Raw genomic sequence first — 23,490 nt, forward strand, 5'->3', positions numbered from 1 at the left:
AACTATCGCTCAGGCCTGCACAGCTCACGTGTCGATACAAATGTAGCCAAACTTACTCAAAATGCATTTTGACGATCGATAGAGAACGGTTAATTTCAGCAAGGATGAAACTATGGTGTGCAAAAGATGTTTCGTGTCCCTTTTGAGAGACATCTGAGGCGAAAGTTTGAAGCTTAATTTCTCTACTAGTATCGTAATCTAGGGGAAAAACCGCACCGCGTTTCAATTTTTTAAAATAATCTGCCATTTTAGTCTAGTGTTGCTACGGTTGAAAGAGTGAGCCTGCAAAAGTCCCTGAGATTTGAATGTGGTAACTGACCGCACTCTGATTGGCTCTTTAATATGCAATGTTAATTGATGGAAGTCTGGCTTACAGAAAAATTGTCTGTTGTTTCTTAAATTTTCTACATTACAATTACAGAAAAATTGTCTGTTGTTTCTTACATTTTCTACATTACAATGCAACACAATTTGGTGTTGCTTGACTTAACCTCTGTAAGTATATGGTAGACTGAAGCCTTGATATCTTTGTTTGAACTCTCAGATCCGATTTGATCTTCACCGAATTACGAGTAACGAGCCTGACGCCCTAAGAAATTACGAATTTATGATTATTGAACTTTTTGTGTTACTAATGTTCAGTTCTGCTGTATGTAGCTGAGCAAGTGCAATCTGAACAAAGTTCACCACATCACCTTCTAGGCTAAGGTTTATACTTTCAGAATGTTGTCCAGGCAAGTTAAAAATTACAAGAATATTTTCTTTTTACAAAAAGGTCCAAGGCTATTTGTTCTCCCTCTTTCCTGCTGTAGCCGAGCAAGCACATCCTGAACGAATCTCACTTGGTCATCCTCCAGGCCAAAGTTCTTGACATAAATCGCCAATGCATGATCATAACACTCTATTTCTTCTTGAATGAGGCCAAGATAATTATGCACAGCACCCAGGTTTTTGTAAGTATCTGCAACATTGACGTGTTCCGAATCGACCATTTTAAGACAAACATCCAGCGCTCGCTATGTGTCAGTCTTTTGCCTGCTTTAGGTCACCCAGCTGCTCGTGGACAATGCCCAGGTTATTATAAGACGTTGCGACATCAGCATGCTCAGGTCCGAGATTTTTCAGCCGAACATCCAGGGCTCACTCGTGAAAGTCTTTTGCCTGCTTTAGGTCACCCAGCTGCGAGTGGACAAGGCCCAGGTTATTATAAGACATTGCGATATCAACATGCTCAGCTCCGAGCCTTTTAAGTCGAACATCCAGCGCTCGATCGTGAAAGTCTTTTCCTTGCTTTAGGTCACCCAGCTGCTCGTGGACAGTGCCCAGGTTATTATAAGATGTTGCGACATGAACATGCTCAGGTCCGAGCTTTTTCAGCCGAACATCCAGGGCTCGCTCGTGACAGTCTTTTGCCTGCTTTAGGTCACCCAGCTTCCTGTGGACAGTGCCCAGGTTATCATAAGACAATGCGACAGAAAGATGCTCAGGTCCGAGCTTTTTCAGCTTAACATCCAGCGCTCGCTCGTGAAAGTCTTTTGCCAGCTTTAGGTCACCCAGCTGCTCGTGGACAGTGCCCAGGTTATTATAAGACGTTGCGACATCAGCATGCTCAGGTCCGAGCTTTTTCAGCCGAACATCCAGGGCTCGCTCGTGAAAGTCTTTTGCCTGCTTTAGGTCACCCAGCTGCTCGTGGACAGTGCCCAGGTTATTATAAGATGTTGCGACATGAACATGCTCAGGTCCGAGCTTTTTCAGCCGAACATCCAGGGCTCGCTCGTGACAGTCTTTTGCCTGCTTTAGGTCACCCAGCTTCCTGTGGACAGTGCCCAGGTTATTGTAAGACGTTGTGACATGAACATGCTCCGGTCCGAGCTTTTTCAGCCGAACATCCAGGGCTCGCTCGTGAAAGTCTTTTGCCTGCTTTAGGTCACCCAGCTGACGGTGTACAAGACCCAGGTTATCATATGACGTTGCGACATCAATATGCTGAGGTCCTAGCTCTTTCAACCGAATATCTAGGGCACGCTTGTGATCATCTTCTGCCTGCTTTAGGTCACCCAGCTGACGGTGTACAAGACCCAGGTTATCATATGAGGTTGGGACATCAATATGCTGAGGTCCTAGCTCTTTCAACCGAATATCTAGGGCACGCTTGTGATCATCTTCTGCCTGCTTTAGGTCACCCAGCTGACGGTGTACAAGACCCAGGTTATCATATGAGGTTGCGACATCAATATGCTGAGGTCCTAGCTCTTTCAACCGAATATCTAGGGCACGCTTGTGATCATCTTCTGCCTGCTTTAGGTCACCCAGCTGCGAGTGGACAACGCCCAGGTTATTGCAGGACATTGCAACAGAAACATGCTCAAGTCCGAGCTTTTTCAGCTTAACATCCAGCGCTCGCTCGTGAAAGTCTTTTGCCTGCTTTAGGTCACCCAGCTGCGAGTGGACAAGGCCCAGGTTATCATAAGACACTGCGACAGAAAGATGCTCAGGTCCGAGCTTTTTCAGCTTAACATCCAGCGCTCGCTCGAGACAGTCTTTTGCCTGCTTTAGGTCACCCAGCTGCTCGTGGACAGTGCCCAGGTTATTATAAGACGTTGCGACATCAACATGCTCAGGTCCGAGCTTTTTCAGCCGAACATCCAGGGCTCGCTCGTGAAAGTCTTTTGCCTGCCTTAGGTCACCCAGCTGCGAGTGGACAAGGCCCAGGTTATTATAAGACATTGCGATATCAACATGCTCAGCTCCGAGCCTTTTAAGTCGAACATGCAGCGCTCGATCGTGAGAGTCTTTTGCCTGCTTTAGGTCACCCAGCTGCCGGTGGACAAGGCCCAGGTTATCGTAAGACATTGCGACAGAAAGATGCTCAGGTCCGAGCTTTTTCAGCTTAACATTCAGCACTCGCTCGAGACAGTCTCTTGCCTGCTTTAGGTCACCCAGCTGCTCGTGGACAGTGCCCAGGTTATTATAAGACGTTGCGACATCAGCATGCTCAGGTCCGAGCCTTTTCAGCCGAACATCCAGGGCTCGCTCGTGAAAGTCTTTTGCCTGCTTTAGGTCACCCAGCTGCTCGTGGACAGTGCCCAGGTTATTATAAGACGTTGCGACATGAACATGCTCAGGTCCGAGCTTTTTCAGCCCAACATCCAGGGCTCGCTCGTGACAGTCTTTTGCCTGCTTTAGGTCACCCAGCTTCCTGTGGACAATGCCCAGGTTATTGTAAGACGTTGCGACATGAACATGCTCAGGTCCGAGCTTTTTCAGCCGAACATCCAGGGCTCGCTCGTGAAAGTCTTTTGCCTGCTTTAGGTCACCCAGCTGACGGTGTACAAGACCCAGGATATCATATGACGTTGCGACATCAATATGCTGAGGTCCTAGCTCTTTCAACCGAATATCTAGGGCACGCTTGTGATCATCTTCTGCCTGCTTTAGGTCACCCAGCTGACGGTGTACAAGACCCAGGTTATCATATGAGGTTGGGACATCAATATGCTGAGGTCCTAGCTCTTTCAACCGAATATCTAGGGCACGCTTGTGATCATCTTCTGCCTGCTTTAGGTCACCGAGCCGACGGTGTACAAGACCCAGGTTATCATATGAGGTTGCGACATCAATATGCTGAGGTCCTAGCTCTTTCAACCGAATATCTAGGGCACGCTTGTGATCATCTTCTGCCTGCTTTAGGTCACCCAGCTGCGAGTGGACAAGGCCCAGGTTATTGAAAGACATTGCAACAGAAACATGCTCAGGTCCGAGCTTTTTCAGCTTAACATCCAGCGCTCGCTCGTGAAAGTCTTTTGCCTGCTTTAGGTCACCCAGCTGCGAGTGGACAAGGCCCAGGTTATCATAAGACATTGCGACAGAAAGATGCTCAGGTCCGAGCTTTTTCAGCTTAACATCCAGCGCACGCTCGAGACTGTCTTTTGCCTGCTTTAGGTCACCCAGCTGCGAGAGGACAGTGCCCAGGTTATTATAAGACGTTGCGACATCAACATGCTCAGGTGCGAGCTTTTTCAGTCGAACATCCAGGGCTCGCTCGTGACAGTCTTTTGCCTGCTTTAGGTCACCCAGCTTCCTGTGGACAATGCCCAGGTTAGTGTAAGACGTTGCGACATAAACATGCTCAGGTCCGAGCTTTTTCAGCCGAACATCCAGGGCTCGCTCGTGAAAGTCTTTTGCCTGCTTTAGGTCACCCAGCTGACGGTGTACAAGACCCAGGATATCATATGACGTTGCGACATCAATATGTTGAGGTCCTAGCTCTTTCAACCGAATATCTAGGGCATGCTTGTGATCATCTTCTGCCTGCTTTAGGTCACCCAGCTGACGGTGTACAAGACCCAGGTTATCATATGACGTTGCGACATGAATATGCTGAGGTCCTAGCTCTTTCAACAGAATATCTAGGGCACGCTTGTGATAATCTTTTGCCCGCCTTAGGTCACCTAGGTGACGGTGGTGAAGACCCACGTTATTGTATGACGTTGCGAGATCAACATAGTAAAGTCCCAGCTCTTTTAACCGATTATCTAGGGCACGTTTGTGATAATCTTTTGCCCGCATTGGGCCACCCAGCTGACGGTGTACGAGAGCCAGGTTATCATATAACGTTGCGACATCAACATGCTGAGGTCCTAGCTCTTTCAACCGAATAACTTGGGCACGCTTGTGACAATCTTCTGCCTGGTTTAAGTCACCCAGCTGACGGAGTTCAAGACCCAGGTTATCGTATGACGTTGCCAAATCATCTTGCTGAGGTCCTAGGGCACGCTCGTGACAATCTTTTGCCTGGTTTAGGTCACCCAGCTGACTTGGTACGAGACGCATGTTATTGTATGACGATGCAATGTATCTCCGTGAGGACAAAACTGATTTGCCTTCTACGTCTTCATGGAACAAAAAGCCCCGCTTCACAGCATTTCGGAGGAAAGTCAAATAAAAACCTCCTCTTGGCATTTGGATGACCGTCGAACGGGGAAACGTTCACGATCGATCTCAAGCCTAATCCCATGAAAGTATTTGAGTGACTTTTCACCTCCGGTGAGATCAAATTCAGAGATACATTTCTCCTTAATTTCATCTTGATATCTTATATTCTTTAAGCGTATTTTGAAACACTGCGAGTTCTTATTAAACGTGGAGCTTGACGAAATTATTCATAGAAGGCGTAAAGCTTCTCGTTTTAGGAATCCTTTCTTTGCGCCTGGTGAAAGACACGAATAAAGACTTAAGTGTTCGAAGGTCTTCGTCTCTATGTAATGCGTAGACGTCAAGGGTCGATTTCCTGTTAAGCCTTCAGTTTTCTTACACTTTTTTGTCCAAGAATATAATATCTAAGTATGATATTTCAACCGTGAATGGTGATTGCATCGTGGTACAGTTGAAGTACAGAATGTAGCTGCTTACCCGTCTTATAAATTGCCTTAATTTGTCTTTGGTTCTGTTCCACAACAGAACACCTCGTCAATATACCTCTTCTGAAGAAGCGATTAAGTTGTAATCTGGGTGATAATGCCCTCTTTCTATTTTCGTTTGTGGTATTCTTTGCCGTTTCCTTTCGGTTTTTGAGAAGAAGTATCGAGTACCCGGATAATAAATATGACAATGGCGCGCAAAGCACGCTGGTTGAGCGTGGCCCTTTAAGGGGGACAGGTACCCTCGAAGGATAAAAAAACTTCGATGTTGAGATAACGGAAGATTACGAGTAACAAGTAATCAATGAGTTTGAGGGTTCTCTCAGTTTTCAACAAACCGATAATTTATTTGAAAAGATGATGGTCTCCCATGTAAAAGAACAGCGGGAGCAGCAGTAGCAAAATCAGTGGTGGAAGTACCTGTAGCAGTTCCTTCGTTGAGGCGCGAGGCAACATCCGTTATTTCGTCGGGAGGAGAGGTCACTGCTTCTCGGTTATAATTCACTTTGTAATCTGTAACAAAGAAAAGTTCCATTTTTATGGATCAGATTTGCATGGGTAGCAACAACTAGACTAAGGGTTAAAGTTAGGTGGAATATACGAAAAAAAAGCCCAGTTATATTCCACAAAAACGTTTGATACGAAACGCATCAATAAATGTAATCTTGATTAGTTCTTGGATGATGTTAACGTCTAAACTAAGTCGTCAATGCGAGTAACAACTTCTCATATTTTAACGGGTAGTTGCTTGATCCTAGTTACCGAGCACCTTCCGATAGCCTGAGCGTTTTTAAGACTATGCTTCGTAGCTATCAAGCCCTAGGTTGATTAGGGATGGTACCAAATCTACACAATCAAATCTTATACATCAACTGGAACAACAGTACATTTTTTTCCTTCAACCAAATTGAATTAAAGCTTTCATGGAGTCCTCATTAAAATTCACAAAAAGTGCTTAAAACGCTTAAAATTGGAAAAATCTATCAAAACGGAATTATAGTAAATCTTTTAAGATTTACTATAAAAGTACAATGTCACTTTGTGAGCGCTTTCTATGTCTTTTACTTGTTTGGATGTCAGGGGACATTCGTAATTCAAACTTTCCTCGAAAGAGACAGGAAGAATGGCGGCTTTAGAATCTTTTCCACACATAACTAGCCGAGGTAGATGAGGGGTTTGATAAGTTGAAATTACTTTCCCCGACGAACGCTTCATTTAAAGAGAGAGCATGCGAACTTAGTGGACGTGTTTGCACGATTTTTGTCGAAGCTTGGAACTTGGAGCCGCAACTAGCACTATTGAAAAAAATATAAAATTTGTTACAAATATGTTGTGCTAAGTCTGCGCTGCACGAGTTAAAGTTGTACATGTAATTTGACATCGAAATTTGGTAACTTTGGGTAGAAACTTTCTCTTCTTTCCAAGATCCCAATATTTCAAAACCCCCCATATCTTGAACCTGGGAAGGCATCCACTGGTGGTGGTGGGGGGGGGGGGGGCGGGAGGAAGGGGGAAGAGAGACTAACTGCTGTGTAATGCCGTATTAATCTAGAACCCCCCTAATCTTCAACTTAACACGCGTCTCTTTACTAAATGAGGATTTACTTTACTGAAGTGTAGGGAGGTATTTCTACATTCAAATGGGGGCATTCATTCACTGTAACTTTGTCGGGAATTTCAAGTGAATGGCGAGCGTTTCTTTGGAGGTCTTTAGTATCAATTTCCTACGATTTTGAGAACTTTTGAAATTAGCTTAAGAGCACTAAGGTGGGCCCTTTGTTATAAGAATTCGGAAGGCTTGCCGCGTTTACTTACTCGATTGATTTTTGACTGCCTCAGCAAGCTCTAAAATATGACTTGCTTGTAAGTCTTCTTCATTGACGCTTAAATCTTCAGAAAATCTATACATAGAAATAAAATTTAGACTTAGCTAATCAACAGACAAATCTCAGATGGATGAAAGTGGTACATATCTAAAGAAACTGTATTACTGTGTCCGTGGGGGGTATAACCAGATAATTTGGTTTTATCAACTGAGTTGATATTGTAAATTAGCGACAGTAAAGAGTTTTAATGCTGACATTTAGAGCGTTAGCCCTTGGTTATCACTCTGACGAAGGCTTAACGCTCGAAACGTCAGCTTTAAAACCCTTTACTGTCGCCGATTTACAATATCAACTCAGTTGATAAAACCAAATGTTACTTGGGTTTACTTTGTATACATCTAAATGTAAATTGATTGTTCAATGTTGCACTTATGGCATTCAATACGCTTTCACTTGCTTTAATTATATTTAATGTTTAGCTGTATTTGATTTTAATTAAGTGGTATTTTATTGTACACGACCCCACAAGCTTTTAGCTTTCATACATATCGTGTATAAATAAAAATAACCAACCAACCAAACAACCAACTTTAAAGTTGATGCTGAAAATCCAAAAGCTGTTTCGTACTAAAAAACTCTAAGCAAAAGTTGCCCTCAATATGGCTGGTTTATACTCATAGCTGATGCTTGAGTGGGGTTTTATTTTGTTGTCCCTGTAACTTGTGATGCCTGTGTTTTGGGGTTTGTCCGCGATATTTTTTAAGTGCGATTCATTACACGCAGATGTCAAATATGGAATACAACTTTACAGCTGACACACTTAGATCTTTAAACAAGAAATTGAGATATATTAAAGTGTATAAAGCATACAAGTGGAAAATCAGACATGGTTTGATGTTACTCTGGTTTAAGGGATTACTGAATGCAACCGGGGATTTCAATTTATCGACCCTAACAAATTGAGATGCGTTTTTTTTTTTCGCCTACAAAAGGAGTTCCGAAAGAATTGTAATTATAACAGAAATTCAAACGTGCTCCTGAAATAAAGTGGCGATAATCATACATCAAATGAAAGTAACTTCTTCAATTTCCTGACTTACTTGTTGAGTTGCCGGCTGATTCTCATGGTCAACTCATACAGAGCAGCCAGTTATCAAACTCTCAATTAAATGTTTTTGTAAAAGTAGTATCTTTGACTTGGAAATCCCATCACCTCACGACATGATAAGTAGCTGTACTTTCAATTGGTATAAAAATGAGCATTTCATAGAAGTATACACGATACCTTTTACTGATGGATTCAAGATACTGCGCAGTGTCTTCGTGGCCAAAAGCTCTCGCAACATCCTCTGGTAATGGTGAATTACACCAGTATGCATTAAAGACCACTCTTCCAGCTGATGAATTAAAGATTAATTCAATGAACTCTCGAGCATCAATCTCTGCTGCTGTATACACCAACAGCAGTAAGCCTTGAAGTGAATGTAGAGGATTCCCTGAATCAATGGACCCTATGAAAGGAATTTTGATGAATGACCTTAGATGCAATGAGATGGCAAAATGGTAACCAGACAATTCGCTCCCAATCATTGGAGAGTTTGTCACCAATCTCAAGACAAATAAGCACTCTCTACAGTTTGTGGCTTATGTATTGTTGTAGCGAAAATTTTACGCTTCTTTCGATTAAAAGAAATTTCGATTTGATTTTGATTTTTACTTTTCCAACAAAAACTTAGGAGGTTTGTCGTGTCCACTAAAAACAGTTTCAATGCCAGAAACTGAATCATTAACGCTGCTGCATTTGTTATTCAATTTAACCACTGATCGTGCGAGCACAAGTCTTGGTCACGTGTTTCATTCTTGAATTGAATAGCTTCCTTCTTGTCCCACCAAATAATAGATTCCTACAATAAAGCAATACATTTGACTAAACTACCTTTAAATTGTGTAACGGGAAAAATGCATCTCCCCATAGAACCCAACACGCTCTATGTGGATTCCGCCTCCCGGTTAGCTCAACCGCCTCCAGGTTAGCTCAATTGGTTAGCGCGCTGGACTGTTGTGCGGGAGGTCAAGGTCGATGGTTCGAGCCCCGGCCGGACCAACACTCAAGGTCTTAAAATAACTGAGGAGAATGCGCTACCTTTCTTTAATATCAAGAAATGAATGGACATTCTAGTCTTCTCGGATAAGGACGAATAAACCGTAGGTCCCGTCTCCTGCATCTATTAATTAGTTAATTTGGTTAGGCAGGGGACGTTAAAGAACCCACTCACGAGATTACTGTGATGTGGTCTGGCCTGTTTACTGGGAATTGGGGGGGAGGGGGCATCTTCAAATAAGTTTCCTTCGATTATTTGTAAACTGCTGATGCAGTCCGGCCAAAGTCCCCCGCAAAGTGTTGTGATGCGCATTTGATCATATCCACATGTTAATTTGCGCAATATAAATATTAAATTATTATTATTATTATATTTCAAAATACCACAGGTGCTGTACGTGTTTTTATACAAAAATAATTGTTAGGACTATGAAAGATGTCTAGATGTTTCTCGTCCTCACCAGAACTAGGGGATTCCGTCTTTGTTACTTTGCTGGCAGTGGAGTGTCCTTCACACGCAGTTTTCCATGTTCCGAAAAATTCGCGACGCTTCTCTTCATTCAGGACTATCCGCTTAAGAACCTTTGTGGTTTCATCAAAATAGTAGATTTTTGTCTCTCCAAGGTCATTGCATTCGCCGGTCTTATCATTTTTTCCCAACACTCCCACGGTGACCCAACCTTCTTTTTCAGCAGCTGTAAAAATCAAAATGTATACGTTGAAACCATTAATAATAATGTGCAAAATAATGATAGTATCACGATCGTTTCATTCAAAGAAGCTTACAAACTGCAGGTTCACGAAAAAGGAAACAGTGTCGATTTTTGCACCATGCAAGTCTCAGATTTAAAAGAACCCAGTCTTCTTGGCTCATGAAATAGATAGTCTTGAAACTTTGCGAATCAGTTAGAATTTGTGGTTAAGTTTCAAATACCTTCCTTTTTCTTTGAAAATTAATTTCACTGCATATCTCTTAAAGACCAGTTGTCTCAGTGACGTAATCTCAAAACAGTGATCTTAGACGCGACCACAGGCCTGTAACTTAATTTGACAAGGGACGGTATTTCAAGTTAGACGTTTCATAGATGAAGTCTACGCCTATGCAATACGAACTTTTCTAACTTGGCTTCGCAATCTTCTATTATTTCATCAAGCTTAAATATTATTAAATGGGGCTGCCGCAGCGCTTCCAGACAGCGATACCACTGGGTATCAGGAACCTGCATGGACCAAATTTGAAAGCTAGGCTACTTTCCACATCATTCAGATTATCCTTTTTTCCGCACAGAAGAAAGTGTCATTTTACAGTGACTTCATGTTCCGTAAGCGAGAGAAAATTGAAATATCAAATTGTTGGAAGGCAGTAGAGAAAAACAAAAGATTAATCAGAGAGGATTTTCGAATTGGCTACTGGAAAAAATTCACATTGACACATGGGTTTAACTCTTTCACTCCCAGGGGTGACCAAGTCAGAATTTCTCCTCACAATATCAATACCAAGACTTGACAATTATTCCACAAGCGCGCGTTGGATATGAGATGATAGATAGCCAACGAGGCGCGTAGCACCGAGTTGGCTATATTCATCTTATATCCAACAAGCGCGAGTGGAATAATTGTTTTATTAAAAACGCCCCCAAGATATTAGACAAATCTCACCAAATCTTAAATTTTTTAGCTCCCTTTAATTTTAAGCTGACACGTACGCTTACCATATTTGTAGATTATGGTATATTGGCTCATATGCCATAATGGCTAAGCCAATAAAAAGTCTTGAATTGCATTATCCAATGCTCCAGTTTTTAATAAAATACAATATAAGGTAGCCTCCTCAATAGGAGGTTATTACATTATGAGAATTCTACAGGATACAGTTGAGAGAATTGCTAAAAAGATCTTGGGAGTAAAAGGTTTTAGGAAAGTAAAGATATCACCAAAAGGAAGAGCATATTACACGCCAAGTCTACTAGTAAAGTTGCGGGTATGTTACACCGAAGCCAGGTGATGTTACGTTTGTGGAAAAATTAATGGATATAAGAAGAAAATCAGTCAATTCTCGCGCAAACCCACAAAGTAACTTCACTGCAAAGTTTCTCAGAAATTAGTTTCATTATCAAGAACGATCATGAAGACATTGTAAACATAACCTTTATATGTACATTAAACGTTGCTTTTCAATTCCTTCTTGACTGGAATAGCAAAAGGAGTAGGCTAAGGTAATTTTACAATGTGCATTTTACAATGTGCAATCTACTACTCAACAGTTCTGCAGAGTCCTTCATAGCCCCTCCTCCACTAACATTCGCTCCCAATGGCTTTAAGACAATATACACCTAACTGTGTACTTTGGAACAACTATTTACCTCTTCAAAATTGACTAAATGTCTTTTAATTTAATTTTGAATCACTTTCTAACATACTCTAATGATTTGATTTAGCTCTCTCCTCCCTGAATTTTTTTTTGTTAATAAGGCCGATATTCTAATAGGCACCCCTATTCAGTTTGCACCCTCATTCCAATAAAAGCCCCTGCACCAAAAAAACACCCTATTCCAATAAGCGCCCCCTACTCTGTTTCGGTGATAGCACTGTTCACGCACATCTACATTCAGATTAACCATGGCTAATCTTCCTTAATCTTCTTCTAATCTTCCTTAAAGCCTCCTTTAAAAAAAAACTGTTGTCTTCATCTCAATCTGACGACACTGGTCCCTCTACTTCGTCCATATGAATTTGGAAAGAATGCAGCTAAAATGTAGCACTTATCTTTGTGTCTACAAAATCAAGAGTACTAATCAAGACAACTTTATTTACGAGGAATTCTTCTTCCAACAAGACGGTTTGCATGATTTTTAACACCATCTAGTGTAACAAGGCCCCCAGGGTCACAAAAAAACTTTGCAGTTCCAGAAGATATGTCTGAGGGCAGATCAGGTATGAACAAGAAACAGCAAGGCACTCCACCCTATTTAGGTAGAATTACAATTTCACCTTAACTTTTCAAGAAACATTCACTTGTGATTGTCATTATCTAGATCATAATCATACAAACGTAGGAGATTGAACTAATTTCAGCTGCTATCAAAGCTAATTTGTACAAAAATACAGACCACAGCCAGAGAAAAAAACTTCTTCAGCATGCAAAGAAAGTCCTTCTAATTTTACATCTTTAAATATTAAAGCCACAAGGAACAAAGATGCATGGTATTTACCTTGAAATGTAAAACACCAAACAACCAAAATGTGGCAGACATCAAACTTAATACTATTTAGCTCTCTTACTAACAGAAAAGACCCAAAAGAGTGCAATCTAGAAGCTATCCCCACCACTTGATACATGACAGAAACTTGACTCTTAATTAGTGACCAAAAATACCCCATTTCATACCATAGTGTAGCTTTTATATTTCCCACACAGTCAGCTCAGTCTATCCAATGTTATCAGAATACAATTACTTTTTTATATATGTGGTCAGGTTTGAATAAGAAAAAAATGGACACTGTCTATCCTACCTAAAAAAAAAACATAAAGTCAACTTTTTCACAGATTAAAATATAATAAAATTACAATTTTTTTTTACCTCCAAAGGTATCATTGCTGGTTCAATGGTTATGTCATAGCTGCCAATCCCTGATAGGTTCAAAGATGAATTTCCATAATTATGGGATAAACGAAAAAAGATTGTCAACGATTCAATGAAGAATGATTCAAATGATGGTGTCTACCACTGTCAAAGTCACTTGTAATTAAGGATAGTTAATTTTCTTCACCTAGCTCACTTATACAAACAAACCAGCAGTTTCTCAGATGATGATCAGAATTATCAGAGATTCTCATCCTTAAGAGCCACTGACCATAAATATTGAGAATATGCCCACAGTTGCTTGCAGATAGTCCTTTTAACTCTTCAAAAATAAAAATTTCTTGTTATGTTGAAGTCTGAATAGTGACCTGTTAAAATAATATACCCTGTTTCTTTTTCTTGTTTGGCTGAGGTAAAATATAGGTGAACTTCAACTACCTATGAAGAGGTGTGCCATATACATTTACAATTATGATATACATCACCTCACAGCTTTATCCTTGTAGTCTAATTCTTCTTATTATTTAAATGTATCTTAGCCCATCATATGTGGCACATCCAGGTTGAAAAGAGTTTGGGCTGGTATGACAAAATGCTATGCGAACTGCTGGATGACTGTCACTGCCTATTCAAAGGCCTTTAAAAAGGTCTGGCATGTATATTTACAAATGAAAATATACACATCTTAAAACTTTATCCTTGTAGTGTAATTCCTTAAATTTCTTTCTTGGTCCACCATAAGCAGTGCATCCATGTTGAAAAGAGTCTGGGCTATCATGACAACAAATGTAATAAGATTCATTGAATGGCTGTCATGCAAGATGTCATGTACATGGTACATTTCTGCCAATCTGAGAGATTGGCCATGACCTCTCTTGTGACTGATTGCAATGCATTGTTTTTTAATTTAGCCCCAGACTTAAACGTAACAACATAAAAAGAACTTTATACTTTCAAAGAAATAAAAGGACCATCTGCTTGCAAACAAAATTTAAAAAGTGCCATTTTAAGTGCACCATAAAATATTATAACACATATAATTTTTGAAAAAGGTTCATCAAGACGGTACTTAGGAAATAATAAAAAAATAAAAAACCAAATATTGAAACTGTTAGCTGATTTTCAAAATTTATGTCAGTGGCTCTTAACATGCAAAACAGAGGTATGGGTGAGGTAAAGCCACAAGCCTTTGGAAGCTTTAGGAGGGGAAAAGCATCCTACCCTAAATTTTATAACTAAATTAGGCCCCTGTGAAGTTGTCATTTCCTGCAGTTTGAGATCACCAACAATGCATGCACAAGAGTTTGCACAATTAATTTTTCCGCACCCTTAAGGTAAAAACAAATAGTTAAATAGAGACTCAAATAAACAGCAAAGGATTGCCCTAAAATGCTGACCAGGGAAATCTTCCTTTTCCAGGTAAAGTTACCGAAAAAAAAAACCAGGAGAATACTTAGCAATATGAAAATGAAGCAGATAACTGCTGAACATGGGAACTTTTTCAGCCAAAATACAGGTGCTATCCTGGAGTCTCTTTTAACCTACATGTATAAACTACAGTACTTACCACTGTTAGAATTATCCCAAAATGGAAACCATGATCTCAAATAAGACCATAAATCACTTCTTTTACTACCAAATGTGGAACCTTTCAATCAGGAACAGAAGCTTTTTAGTGTAAAACCCAATTTCATTTTGTTCCACAAATGACCCAATAACTAATTGCATAGATTACTTTATGATTACAACCATCCCAATAGAATCAATGACGTTGATTATGTATAATTACCAAACACTAAAATTAAACCAAAACAAAAACTTCAACTAAAACTGTGTAGGCTTAAACCAAATTTTAGCCACCACATCTCGCACAGAGAAACAGCACATTCCTTCAAATAGGCCTCCCTTCTTAAGTAAACTTGGACCTGTTAGTGGATCAATTTTAGCCCCATAGAAGTCTCTCTACAGAAAGCCTTGTCCCTCACCTACCTTGGCTGGATTGTAAAAGGTGCTGATTATCCACTATTGAATTACCTCCAACATTTTGTTTTTCTTCCACCACCTTCCCATTTGGTGAATCAGTTCTGCCATTTTCAGTTTCAGTTGCACACTGATCACCTCTTTCACCTATTATGATAAATAATTCACATAATTCAGAATAATGAAACAAACTGACAAATAGAATCAAACTTAGTGGTAAATGTTTGATTTCCTGTGCACTAGCTAGGTCCAGTCTCTGCCAAGGTTTTGTAATTCAACACTAGGTCATGCCACGGCTTAAATCTGGGCGCGACGAAAGTGCTGTCCGATAGCCCGGGGCTAGTGGAATGTCTTCTCGGGCTAGCTTTTTCTTATCCCAGCTTGGCAAGCACCACCATTGGTTCCTCTGTTCTGATGATGATAAATTGAGCTTTTATACCAAAAATTGTATAGTAGAAAGTTCCTGAGGGAAAAGGACAACGTTATGAGGCCAAATTATCGTAGCATGACAACGTCTTGCGCCGCATTTTTGTTGCGTCCCTAAATAACGTCGTCACTTTTTCTGTTTACATAAGCGGCCGAAATATATTTTTTGAAATGACAATATTTGCCGACTGACAGCGTGCAGTGCAAGACAATCAGTCTAATTAAATTCCAGCCAAGTCACGGTTCAGTGGATTTTCTCGGAATTTTAGGTGCGTTTCGTTGGGAAAATCCAAATCCGGATTCTTGTTTCTATTTTAAGGCTGCCAATTCATTATTAAAACGAAAAAGGCCCACTTCGTGTAAAATTAAAAAACAAGAAAAAACTCGCTTGATGAAAAGCTAGCAGACCTGGCGCCGTTATCGTGTTGCGTGTTTGTTTTCATTTTTTATCGGATGCTAACGGGCGCCAGGTCTGGAAGAGTTTGTCAGCTTGACGAGCTTTGAAGAGAATTTACTCCATCGGATGTCGACAGACTTCAGACTACAGTGGTAGTTTAATTGACTGATCGCAACATTCATGACATTCACAAAAATAACTGTGTTGTGATTTCCATAAATTTATAGTATTTTTCACCGTTGACGGGGTAAAATATAAACGTCGAAGGAACGAACCCATTTGAGTGCAGAGGTTATTTTTCCTTTATTATTTCGCCCATGTTTGAATGAACTTGTACTCTGAAGCAGTCATTTGCAATTTATAAAAAATTTCTGGTCTTACAAAGCGAAACAATTGTAAGAATCAAAATATGCGAAGAATTAGTTTATATCTATGCTTGGCATCATTAATTGTATTTTGCATAATTAAATAAATCTAATTCTTAAAAACTGGATCATTGGATAATGCAATTCAAGACTTTTTATTGGCATAGCCATTATGGTATATCAGCCAATATACCATAATCTACAAATATGGTAAGCGTACGCATCAGCTTAAAATCAAAAGGGAGCTAAAAAATCCAGTTTCTTCTTACAAAATAATAATTTCTTGGGGGCGTTTTTAATAAAAAAATTATTCCACTCGCGCTTATTGGATATGAGATGATTATAGCCAACTCGGCGCTACGCGCCTCGTTGGCTATCTATCATCTCATATCCAACGCGCGCTCGTGGAATAATTGTTAATTATTTTTTATAAACAATTTAATTTCGGGCTAGCTCCTCGGACCTTCGGGCTAGTAATCTCAAGTAACAGCTTGCCTGAAGGGCAACCTTATCTTTTCATTTTCGTCTTACCCTGTTAAATGTGTTAATATCGCTTGTTCTTTTAACCTTTATTTTTTGGATAAGGATCAATTAACTAGACTCACATAAAAGTAATAGAACATTATGAAATCATCACCAATGTTGTAGCAATTTTCATGGTTTTGGACAAGAGCACTGATTTGTTTGTAAGGATTTCTCATAGAGTATTGTATTGGAACAGTGTGCTGAGCTTAGTTGATCAGATCGAATAAAACGTGCAATTGACAATGAATTGACAGCTGTTATATTCAAGTCTCTCATTCTAGTTACGTATAACCCTGTAGAAATCTCGCTATAAAAGTAATCATCTTCACCTACCCTGGTTGGATTGTAAAGTGTGCTCTTGTTGTCCCCTCTTTTTTATAGCTGTTACACCATTTTCAATTCCAGTTACAAAGTGACTTAAAGGTGGCATCTTTCCTTTACCTGGTATATTCAATATTTAAGACAATTCTGAATAGTCAAAGAACTGACAACTGGAGTCAAATTAATTCTCCAATTGTATCACACTTTCTTCTGATAGCCAGATTGTGTCTAGAGGATTACACACAATCTCAGATTCTTCCAAATATGAGCTGTTTCATCTGCTTGCATTTTCTTCCACAATATGGCAAGAGATTTCCTCTTTTGTCCCATGGGTTGGGAAACTTGCTTTGTCTCTGAACAGTATGAGGTTATACAGAATTTTTGCATTCTTTTATTGGGTACTTTGGTAAACAGTCAAGTCACCCACGAGTCATCTTGCCTGAAGTCATGTCACCTGGAACCCGAGTCATGTCACCGAAATCTGAGTCATGTCCCCCGAAAATATAAGTCAAGTCGCCCCAAAAAACAAATACTTAAAAGATCAGACTTATAGACTGTAAATAGGCGATAAAATTGGGAAATCTTTACCACTTAAGCACTCTTTAAACTTATCTCTGACATCACCACAAGGATTTTAAAAGCATTGTTTGTCTCTAACAACAAAAAGATGTATTTCATTTAGTGTATACTTGTTTCATACTCACAGACATTTCCTAAACTTGAGACACTTAATCTTAATATTACTTGTCTCCTTCCAAGCAATATTGTGAAGATATCTATCATACTTTATGCATTTGAAAATTTATCATATGTTGAAGAAATCCTGCTTTTTTGACCAAATTCATCCCTCTCAGTCACCTTGTGAAATGAAAACCGCCATGTTTCCTTTCCATTCTTCTTGCAGCTCAACGAAAAGGCCCAGTACTAATCGAGAAACATCACCATTGACAACATGGTGTCCTTGCATAGAAAAATTGCCCCCAGACCCCAGTGGAGGCCCATGCTGCCGGCACATCCAGCATGGGGGGAAGGTTACAAAGTTAATTGCTATTTCTCATATTTCAACCTCCTCTGAAAAGCTTGGCAAGAGCCCTGTCATATGGTCAGAATTTGTATGAGTAACAACTCTAGAAGTGTTTTTCTTTTCTAACGGAAAAGGGAAGCATTGTATATTTCTATAACAACAAACTGCATTGCTTTTCATTTGGTGTGCGCTCTTTGCAAACTCAGGTGGACGTTTTGTAAGCTTGAGAAAGGTAATCTTGGTTTCTAACAGCACCATGAAGAATGACCACAAAGATTATACTTATCAAAAGGTCAGAATTGACATATCTTTGAGTAATGCCTCTAACTTGTATGCCACAATTGATCGCTGTTTACCTGGGTTTTGATCATCTCTGAGTGTCTAAACAGCTGGATGCCAATCTACCAGTGGGTTGGGAGGGAACCAAATTTTCCACTCATCTTTTAAGTATTAATTTTGTTTCTTCTAGCGACTTGACATTTTTTTCTGGCTACATAACTACACATGACTCAGGTTCTGGGCAACATGCCCTCAGGCAACACGACTCTTGTGTGACTTGACTGTAAACTGCTACTTCAGGTAACATGGTGCAAATTCACCAGACAGTTATTCCACAATAACACCCATTAACCACAATACTGACCCTCACATTGGCTTTTGGGTCAACAAGCTTAGGTGAACTTGGACTTATTGGTGGGCTTATTTTAGTGCCATGGAGATAATTATTTCTCTACAGAAGAAATGTCCTTCACCTACCCTGGTTGGATTGTAAATAGTGCTGATTATCAACTGTCACATTTCTTCCCAAATCATGTTGCTTTTCAGTCATCATCCCATATTTTGAAGAAGTTCCACCATTTTCAATTTCAGTTGCACCTGGATTAAGTGGTATCTCTCTATTACCTGTTATGGAATGTTCAATGATCAAAGAAATTCAGAATAGTCATGTAACTTAGCATTCGTAATCAACTCAGCAAAATTTCACATTTGCCATCGGAGCTTCGCTTCTAAGCTAAATAACCATTTTTCTGACAACATCTTAGCCCCAAACATTAGCCGACACACCAGCCGCCTCAAGGGGTCTTTTTTACTAAACCTTTCCCCTTAAATTAGTCAATCGTCAAGTATCAGATATCTTGGGTACTTACCTTCACTTGAAGATATCGGGAAGAAAACAGGAGATACTGTTTCCATGTTGGTGAACTGAAGTACTCCAACCACAATTAACTCATTCTCGATAGTTTTCAAGATAACACCACCAAAGGGATAACCTCGAGGGAATTGACTGAATGTTGAGTAGGTGCGATGAGCTTCCTCAACATAAAATTCCTCCCCATCATTTTGTTTAATTTTCATTTGTTTCACCCGAACTTCCGCTTGAGAATCGTCCACAAAGTAGCAGAATAAATGCTCATAACTTCCTAAGCGCTTCCTAACAACATTAAATGATCGGCAAGAGATATCCTTGTAGAATTTCTTCTTTTTCTTGATAAGCTCGATGTTGATATCAATGAAGATCAAACGGGAGGTTCTATGACCCTCTGACGATGCAATTTCGCTTAATTCAATTTTTGTCATTTTAGCAGAATTAAACTTCTTAAATTCTACGTAATAATTTTCAAAGTCATGGCCAGCAATAACTTTATCACTTGTTACCAGACAAAGCCGAAAAGTAAACTCTGGAATATTCAGATCTCGAATTAAGAAGCCAGAGCCAAGAGTTTCGTCGAGAGACTGACCGCCTTCGCTTCTTCTTCGAATCCGACAGATACCAAACTCATACTTATGATTTTCTCTGTCTTCCTTTTTCTGTGCTGAAATTGTTTTATACGGCTCAAGCATAGTACTCTCACCATTGAAAACGGAACCTGTTCATCTCGCTGTAAATCTCCAGCCAAATTCTAACACTCCGAAAAAAGTGATGAAACCACAACAATAAAGGCGCTGATCAATAGCGATATCCTAGAACGTTCCGAACGTTTCAGAACTCTCATTAAGAGACGTCGCCGTCGAACAGAAGTTTATGGGAAAGCGGCTACTACTACGGAAAATAGGTCATGTAAACTGCAGGACTTGCAACCCGCGAAGAGATGATGAAGCAAGACAATAAAATGACTTGGGCATTTCAAATCCCGTAAAGGCCTGAATTTTTATCAGGCCTCATTTTCACTACGGCTCAAGTGGCGTTCATTATTATGAAGATTGCTGATGATAATCGTGAATGAAGACTGTTTTGACGTCATACTTGAGTAACCACAGTAGGTGAGTGTTTTGTGAGTGTCATAAAAAAAGAATTTCAAATCAATCTTTTTAACACTACCCACGGTATTTTGCGTGTCAATTTCGACGAAACGCGACAAAGAAAATGACGATAAGAATCGCTGTGGCATAAGATGAAGAATTAAGACACAGGCACTTCAAAAACAGGCTTGCGCCGTCTCTTTTTTTCCTTTTAATATTAGATATTAGGAGAAAAGATTTTTCCAAACGATCAATCGCGCAGTTGATCGCGATTTTCACGATCCCAGTCCATCAATAGATGTCATTAAAATACACCAGCTAATACTTTTTCACTTTGGTTTACTCACATGTAGCTCACTGATGAAGCTATACAAGAACTGATAGAAATGTTAAAGTGAAAGTGAATGATTCGATACCTTAATAGCAGCATAGGTTGAATTGCTACGGTCTACAGTGTTACTAAGGTTGAGATCGGACGTCAGGATTATCAGGCGCCTCTGGCAGCCGCTTTAGTCCATGTAACGACCTCACCACTATCATACATTCACATATCATGGTATCCATAAAGAGCCGTTTTTAATCACTTATCCCTGACAAATCTGATTTTGTTAAGTTAACAAGGGTAAACAGACAAATCAATCAATAAATCATGATAGAGGGTGAAGTATGTGGGCATGACATGAGGGTTGCTATGTGGGTATAACACCTTCAAGTCATAAACAGATGCTCTTGTAAAACGGCCAAAGGTTCACGCGAATCAGAGAGAAATTGAAATCTGTTCCTGAAACAATTGGGAACTTTCGGATTAAGGAGTACGTTGAAAAAAAGAAAAAGTTTCTTGCATTTAATCAGCTCAAAAAACGGGAATCTACTTTAATTCTAAAAATGAAATAGAAGCCTGGAGAAGTCGGCGTCAAGGTGTATACTGTTAAAAGACAAAATTAGCATCTACCAGAATTTTCCTTACTACATCTGTTTTTATTTTACTTTTTTTAGCTTATTTCAGCGTTGAAAATGGATGGAAATAACATACAAAGCCATTCAGTAATACAAGGCTAGTTAATCATTTCTCTTTGGCGGTTTTATTTAATAGATAATTGTTATCTTAATTCTTAAATTTTAATTTAACACCTTTAAAATCTCTTTCTTTAAGGTGACTTTAAGGGTAAATAACTTGTGCTTTCCGTTTTCCACACTGATTGTGTAATTAGATAACTTGTTTTAAGAACACGTAGCTTTCTTAGGAGCGGTACCTTGGGTAAGCCCTTTCTTCTACGAATTCTCTGTTTATTTCATTGTTAGGTAACAATTTTCAAAGACTATTTATTTTCTTCGTAGTTATCTTTCATAGTGTAATTTCAATTCTTTGAATAGGCACTCCGTAATTTTTATGTGACCACTCTTGTTTTCGTTTTCCCGACCTTCGCCGCAAAGGTAAGACAGTTAAAGAAGGAAACAATTTCGTAAAAAGTAATCTAAAGTGATTCGCCAGCTAAGGGAGAAGTGGTGACAATGCATGAAGATTAACAGCTTCATAAGCTCGTGACCAGAATTCTCATTCAGATTAGAGCCAGTCCCCGAACTGTAAAGTTATTTTATGAGAGCTACTACTGAATAAAAGATCGATTCAACGCAAGTGTCAAAGAAACCTGAAATATCTTCTGAAGACGAAGAAGTGGTAAGAGGAGATGGTGAGAGCAGAAACTGGGGGATGAAACTAAGCAACAGCTTCATATTTACACGCTCAAACTCAACCACTCCTCCACAGGAGAGAAGAGCTCCCTAAAATTTGACTCGTGTGGCTTTAAAGCTCAGTCAGTAGTAGCGCCCAAGCAGTAATCAAGTACTATTCCATTTCAAATTCCAGATCTTCAATTTCTAATGTTCTGATTCGTTCACTCAGCTCCGGTTATCTGCTCCTAAACCGAATCACCGTCAACCATTACAACTTTTAATAACCTACACAAAAACGAAATCCAATGTTGAACCGCTACGGTTTCTATTGAGATTAAGAGCGTTTCAGTCACCAATTATCAGTTCAGTTGATCAACAAGTACGTTCAGAAACAAAGCAGAAGGGGCGCCTGGAATCGATGATTTTGTGCAGTGAGAGAACAATGACACTGGGTATGAATAGTAAATGTTTCAGTTACTCCGGCCAACAGCAGTATCTGATGTAATATATTGCAGTCAGCTTCGGGATGTAGCACATAATGAGGCCTCAGAAACTATATATCTAGTCCTATCTGATACGTACGAAACACAAGACAAGGTTCCTTTGAACGAGTCAGAAACAGTTTTTGTTTGGACACGAGCAAAGTCGGCAAAATTCGCTTCGTTTATGCAAATCTGACATCAGTTGTTGAGCGGCAATGTGAAAACGGAAGGGGGAGTGACTTCACAAACATGTTTAGATACTCTCATCTAAACACATGTATCGACTGATTAAAGCACGTATGATATCTGAAATATCTTATGAAACATATTCTTAAAGTATTCACTTTTCTACAAGTACGGACGAGTGCGAGAAACGTATTTGGGTAAAAACAACTGCCATTGTCATTACAGAACCCGAAATTGTCAAGAAAATTATGGTCAGGAACTTTTACAAGTTCGTAGAATCGATCACTACTCTTCAATCGCATTCATCGCTGGACTCGGGACTCCTCGAGGCATGGGACGGGACTTGGAAGCGGATAAAAAAAATTCTGACCCCGAATTTCAATTAAAAAAGATTCAAGGGGTTATATACCGATAATAAAAGACGCCTAACACAGCCTTTTCCCGAAATGGAAAAGTTTATCCCAGACGCGTACGTTTATGTTACTTTGAACAAAATACTCATTGATGTTAGACTGGCGTATCTGTTCTTTTTGCCCCCCGCCTGAAAGATAAGTCCCAGTGACTTCACGGAGAGAGACAATCTGAGTATAGTTTTCCACAATTGCTGCGCAGCGAGCGTAGCGAGCGAGCAACAACATAATTAGGATTTGAAAAGAATTTAGGGGATGCGATGGTGTTCGGCAGGGCATGTGCGACTCCTGCCATTCGCTAGCGTTTTTAAATCTTCTTCCCTCAAAATTCAGCTCTTATTAGGATATCTCTTAATGACTTTCCTTTGCGATGTAACAATTAGAGTTAGTTTGAGGATGTCATTTCCAGTGTATGTTGTTGAGGTTTGGCAAAGCGGGATGAGATTCGTTACAAAAAGCAATATTTTTCTTCTGTGCGCGCGCTATTTTCTCTGTTTTTAAGTATACTTCCTCTCCCGCAGAAGATAA

General features: G+C 39.8%; 2 protein-coding genes across 2 annotated transcripts; both read right to left on the minus strand.

Moving 5' to 3' along the window:
• Positions 1 to 306: 306 nt before the first annotated feature.
• Positions 307 to 14,796, minus strand: LOC111319024 (uncharacterized). Its single transcript, XM_088761749.1, has 10 exons — positions 14,778 to 14,796; positions 14,499 to 14,579; positions 12,929 to 12,978; positions 12,162 to 12,312; positions 9,809 to 10,042; positions 8,532 to 8,757; positions 7,236 to 7,321; positions 5,759 to 5,933; positions 5,413 to 5,446; positions 307 to 4,914 (listed from the first exon to the last, which is right to left on the minus strand). The coding sequence occupies exons 1-10, from the start codon at positions 14,794 to 14,796 to the stop codon at positions 1,141 to 1,143; spliced, it is 4,830 nt and encodes a 1,609-aa protein (XP_088617875.1). The 3' UTR covers positions 307 to 1,140.
• Positions 14,797 to 14,853: 57 nt separating this feature from the next.
• Positions 14,854 to 19,547, minus strand: LOC148730002 (uncharacterized). The gene is made up of 3 exons (XM_088761750.1): positions 19,118 to 19,547; positions 18,726 to 18,872; positions 14,854 to 15,058 (listed from the first exon to the last, which is right to left on the minus strand). Exons 1-3 carry the CDS (start codon positions 19,545 to 19,547, stop codon positions 14,913 to 14,915), a joined length of 723 nt encoding a protein of 240 aa, XP_088617876.1. The 3' UTR covers positions 14,854 to 14,912.
• Positions 19,548 to 23,490: the final 3,943 nt, after the last annotated feature.

Source organism: Stylophora pistillata, chromosome 5 (assembly GCF_964205215.1).
Source record: "Stylophora pistillata chromosome 5, jaStyPist1.2, whole genome shotgun sequence".
Classification (NCBI taxonomy): Eukaryota; Metazoa; Cnidaria; class Anthozoa; order Scleractinia; family Pocilloporidae; genus Stylophora; species Stylophora pistillata.

Coding starts and splice junctions, on each gene's coding strand:
- LOC111319024 (XM_088761749.1), bottom strand. Junction 5,447..5,758: donor TCTTTTCAAATAAATTATCG/GTTTGTTGAAAA, acceptor GTTGTGGAACAG/AACCAAAGACAAATTAAGGC. Junction 4,915..5,412: donor TAAGGCAATTTATAAGACGG/GTAAGCAGCTAC, acceptor AATGCTGTGAAG/CGGGGCTTTTTGTTCCATGA.
- LOC148730002 (XM_088761750.1), bottom strand. CDS start 19,547: ATGACAAAAATTGAATTAAGCGAAATTGCATCGTCAGAGGGTCATAGA. Junction 18,873..19,117: donor CCCGATATCTTCAAGTGAAG/GTAAGTACCCAA, acceptor ATTCCATAACAG/GTAATAGAGAGATACCACTT. Junction 15,059..18,725: donor CTATTTACAATCCAACCAGG/GTAGGTGAAGGA, acceptor TTATCATAATAG/GTGAAAGAGGTGATCAGTGT.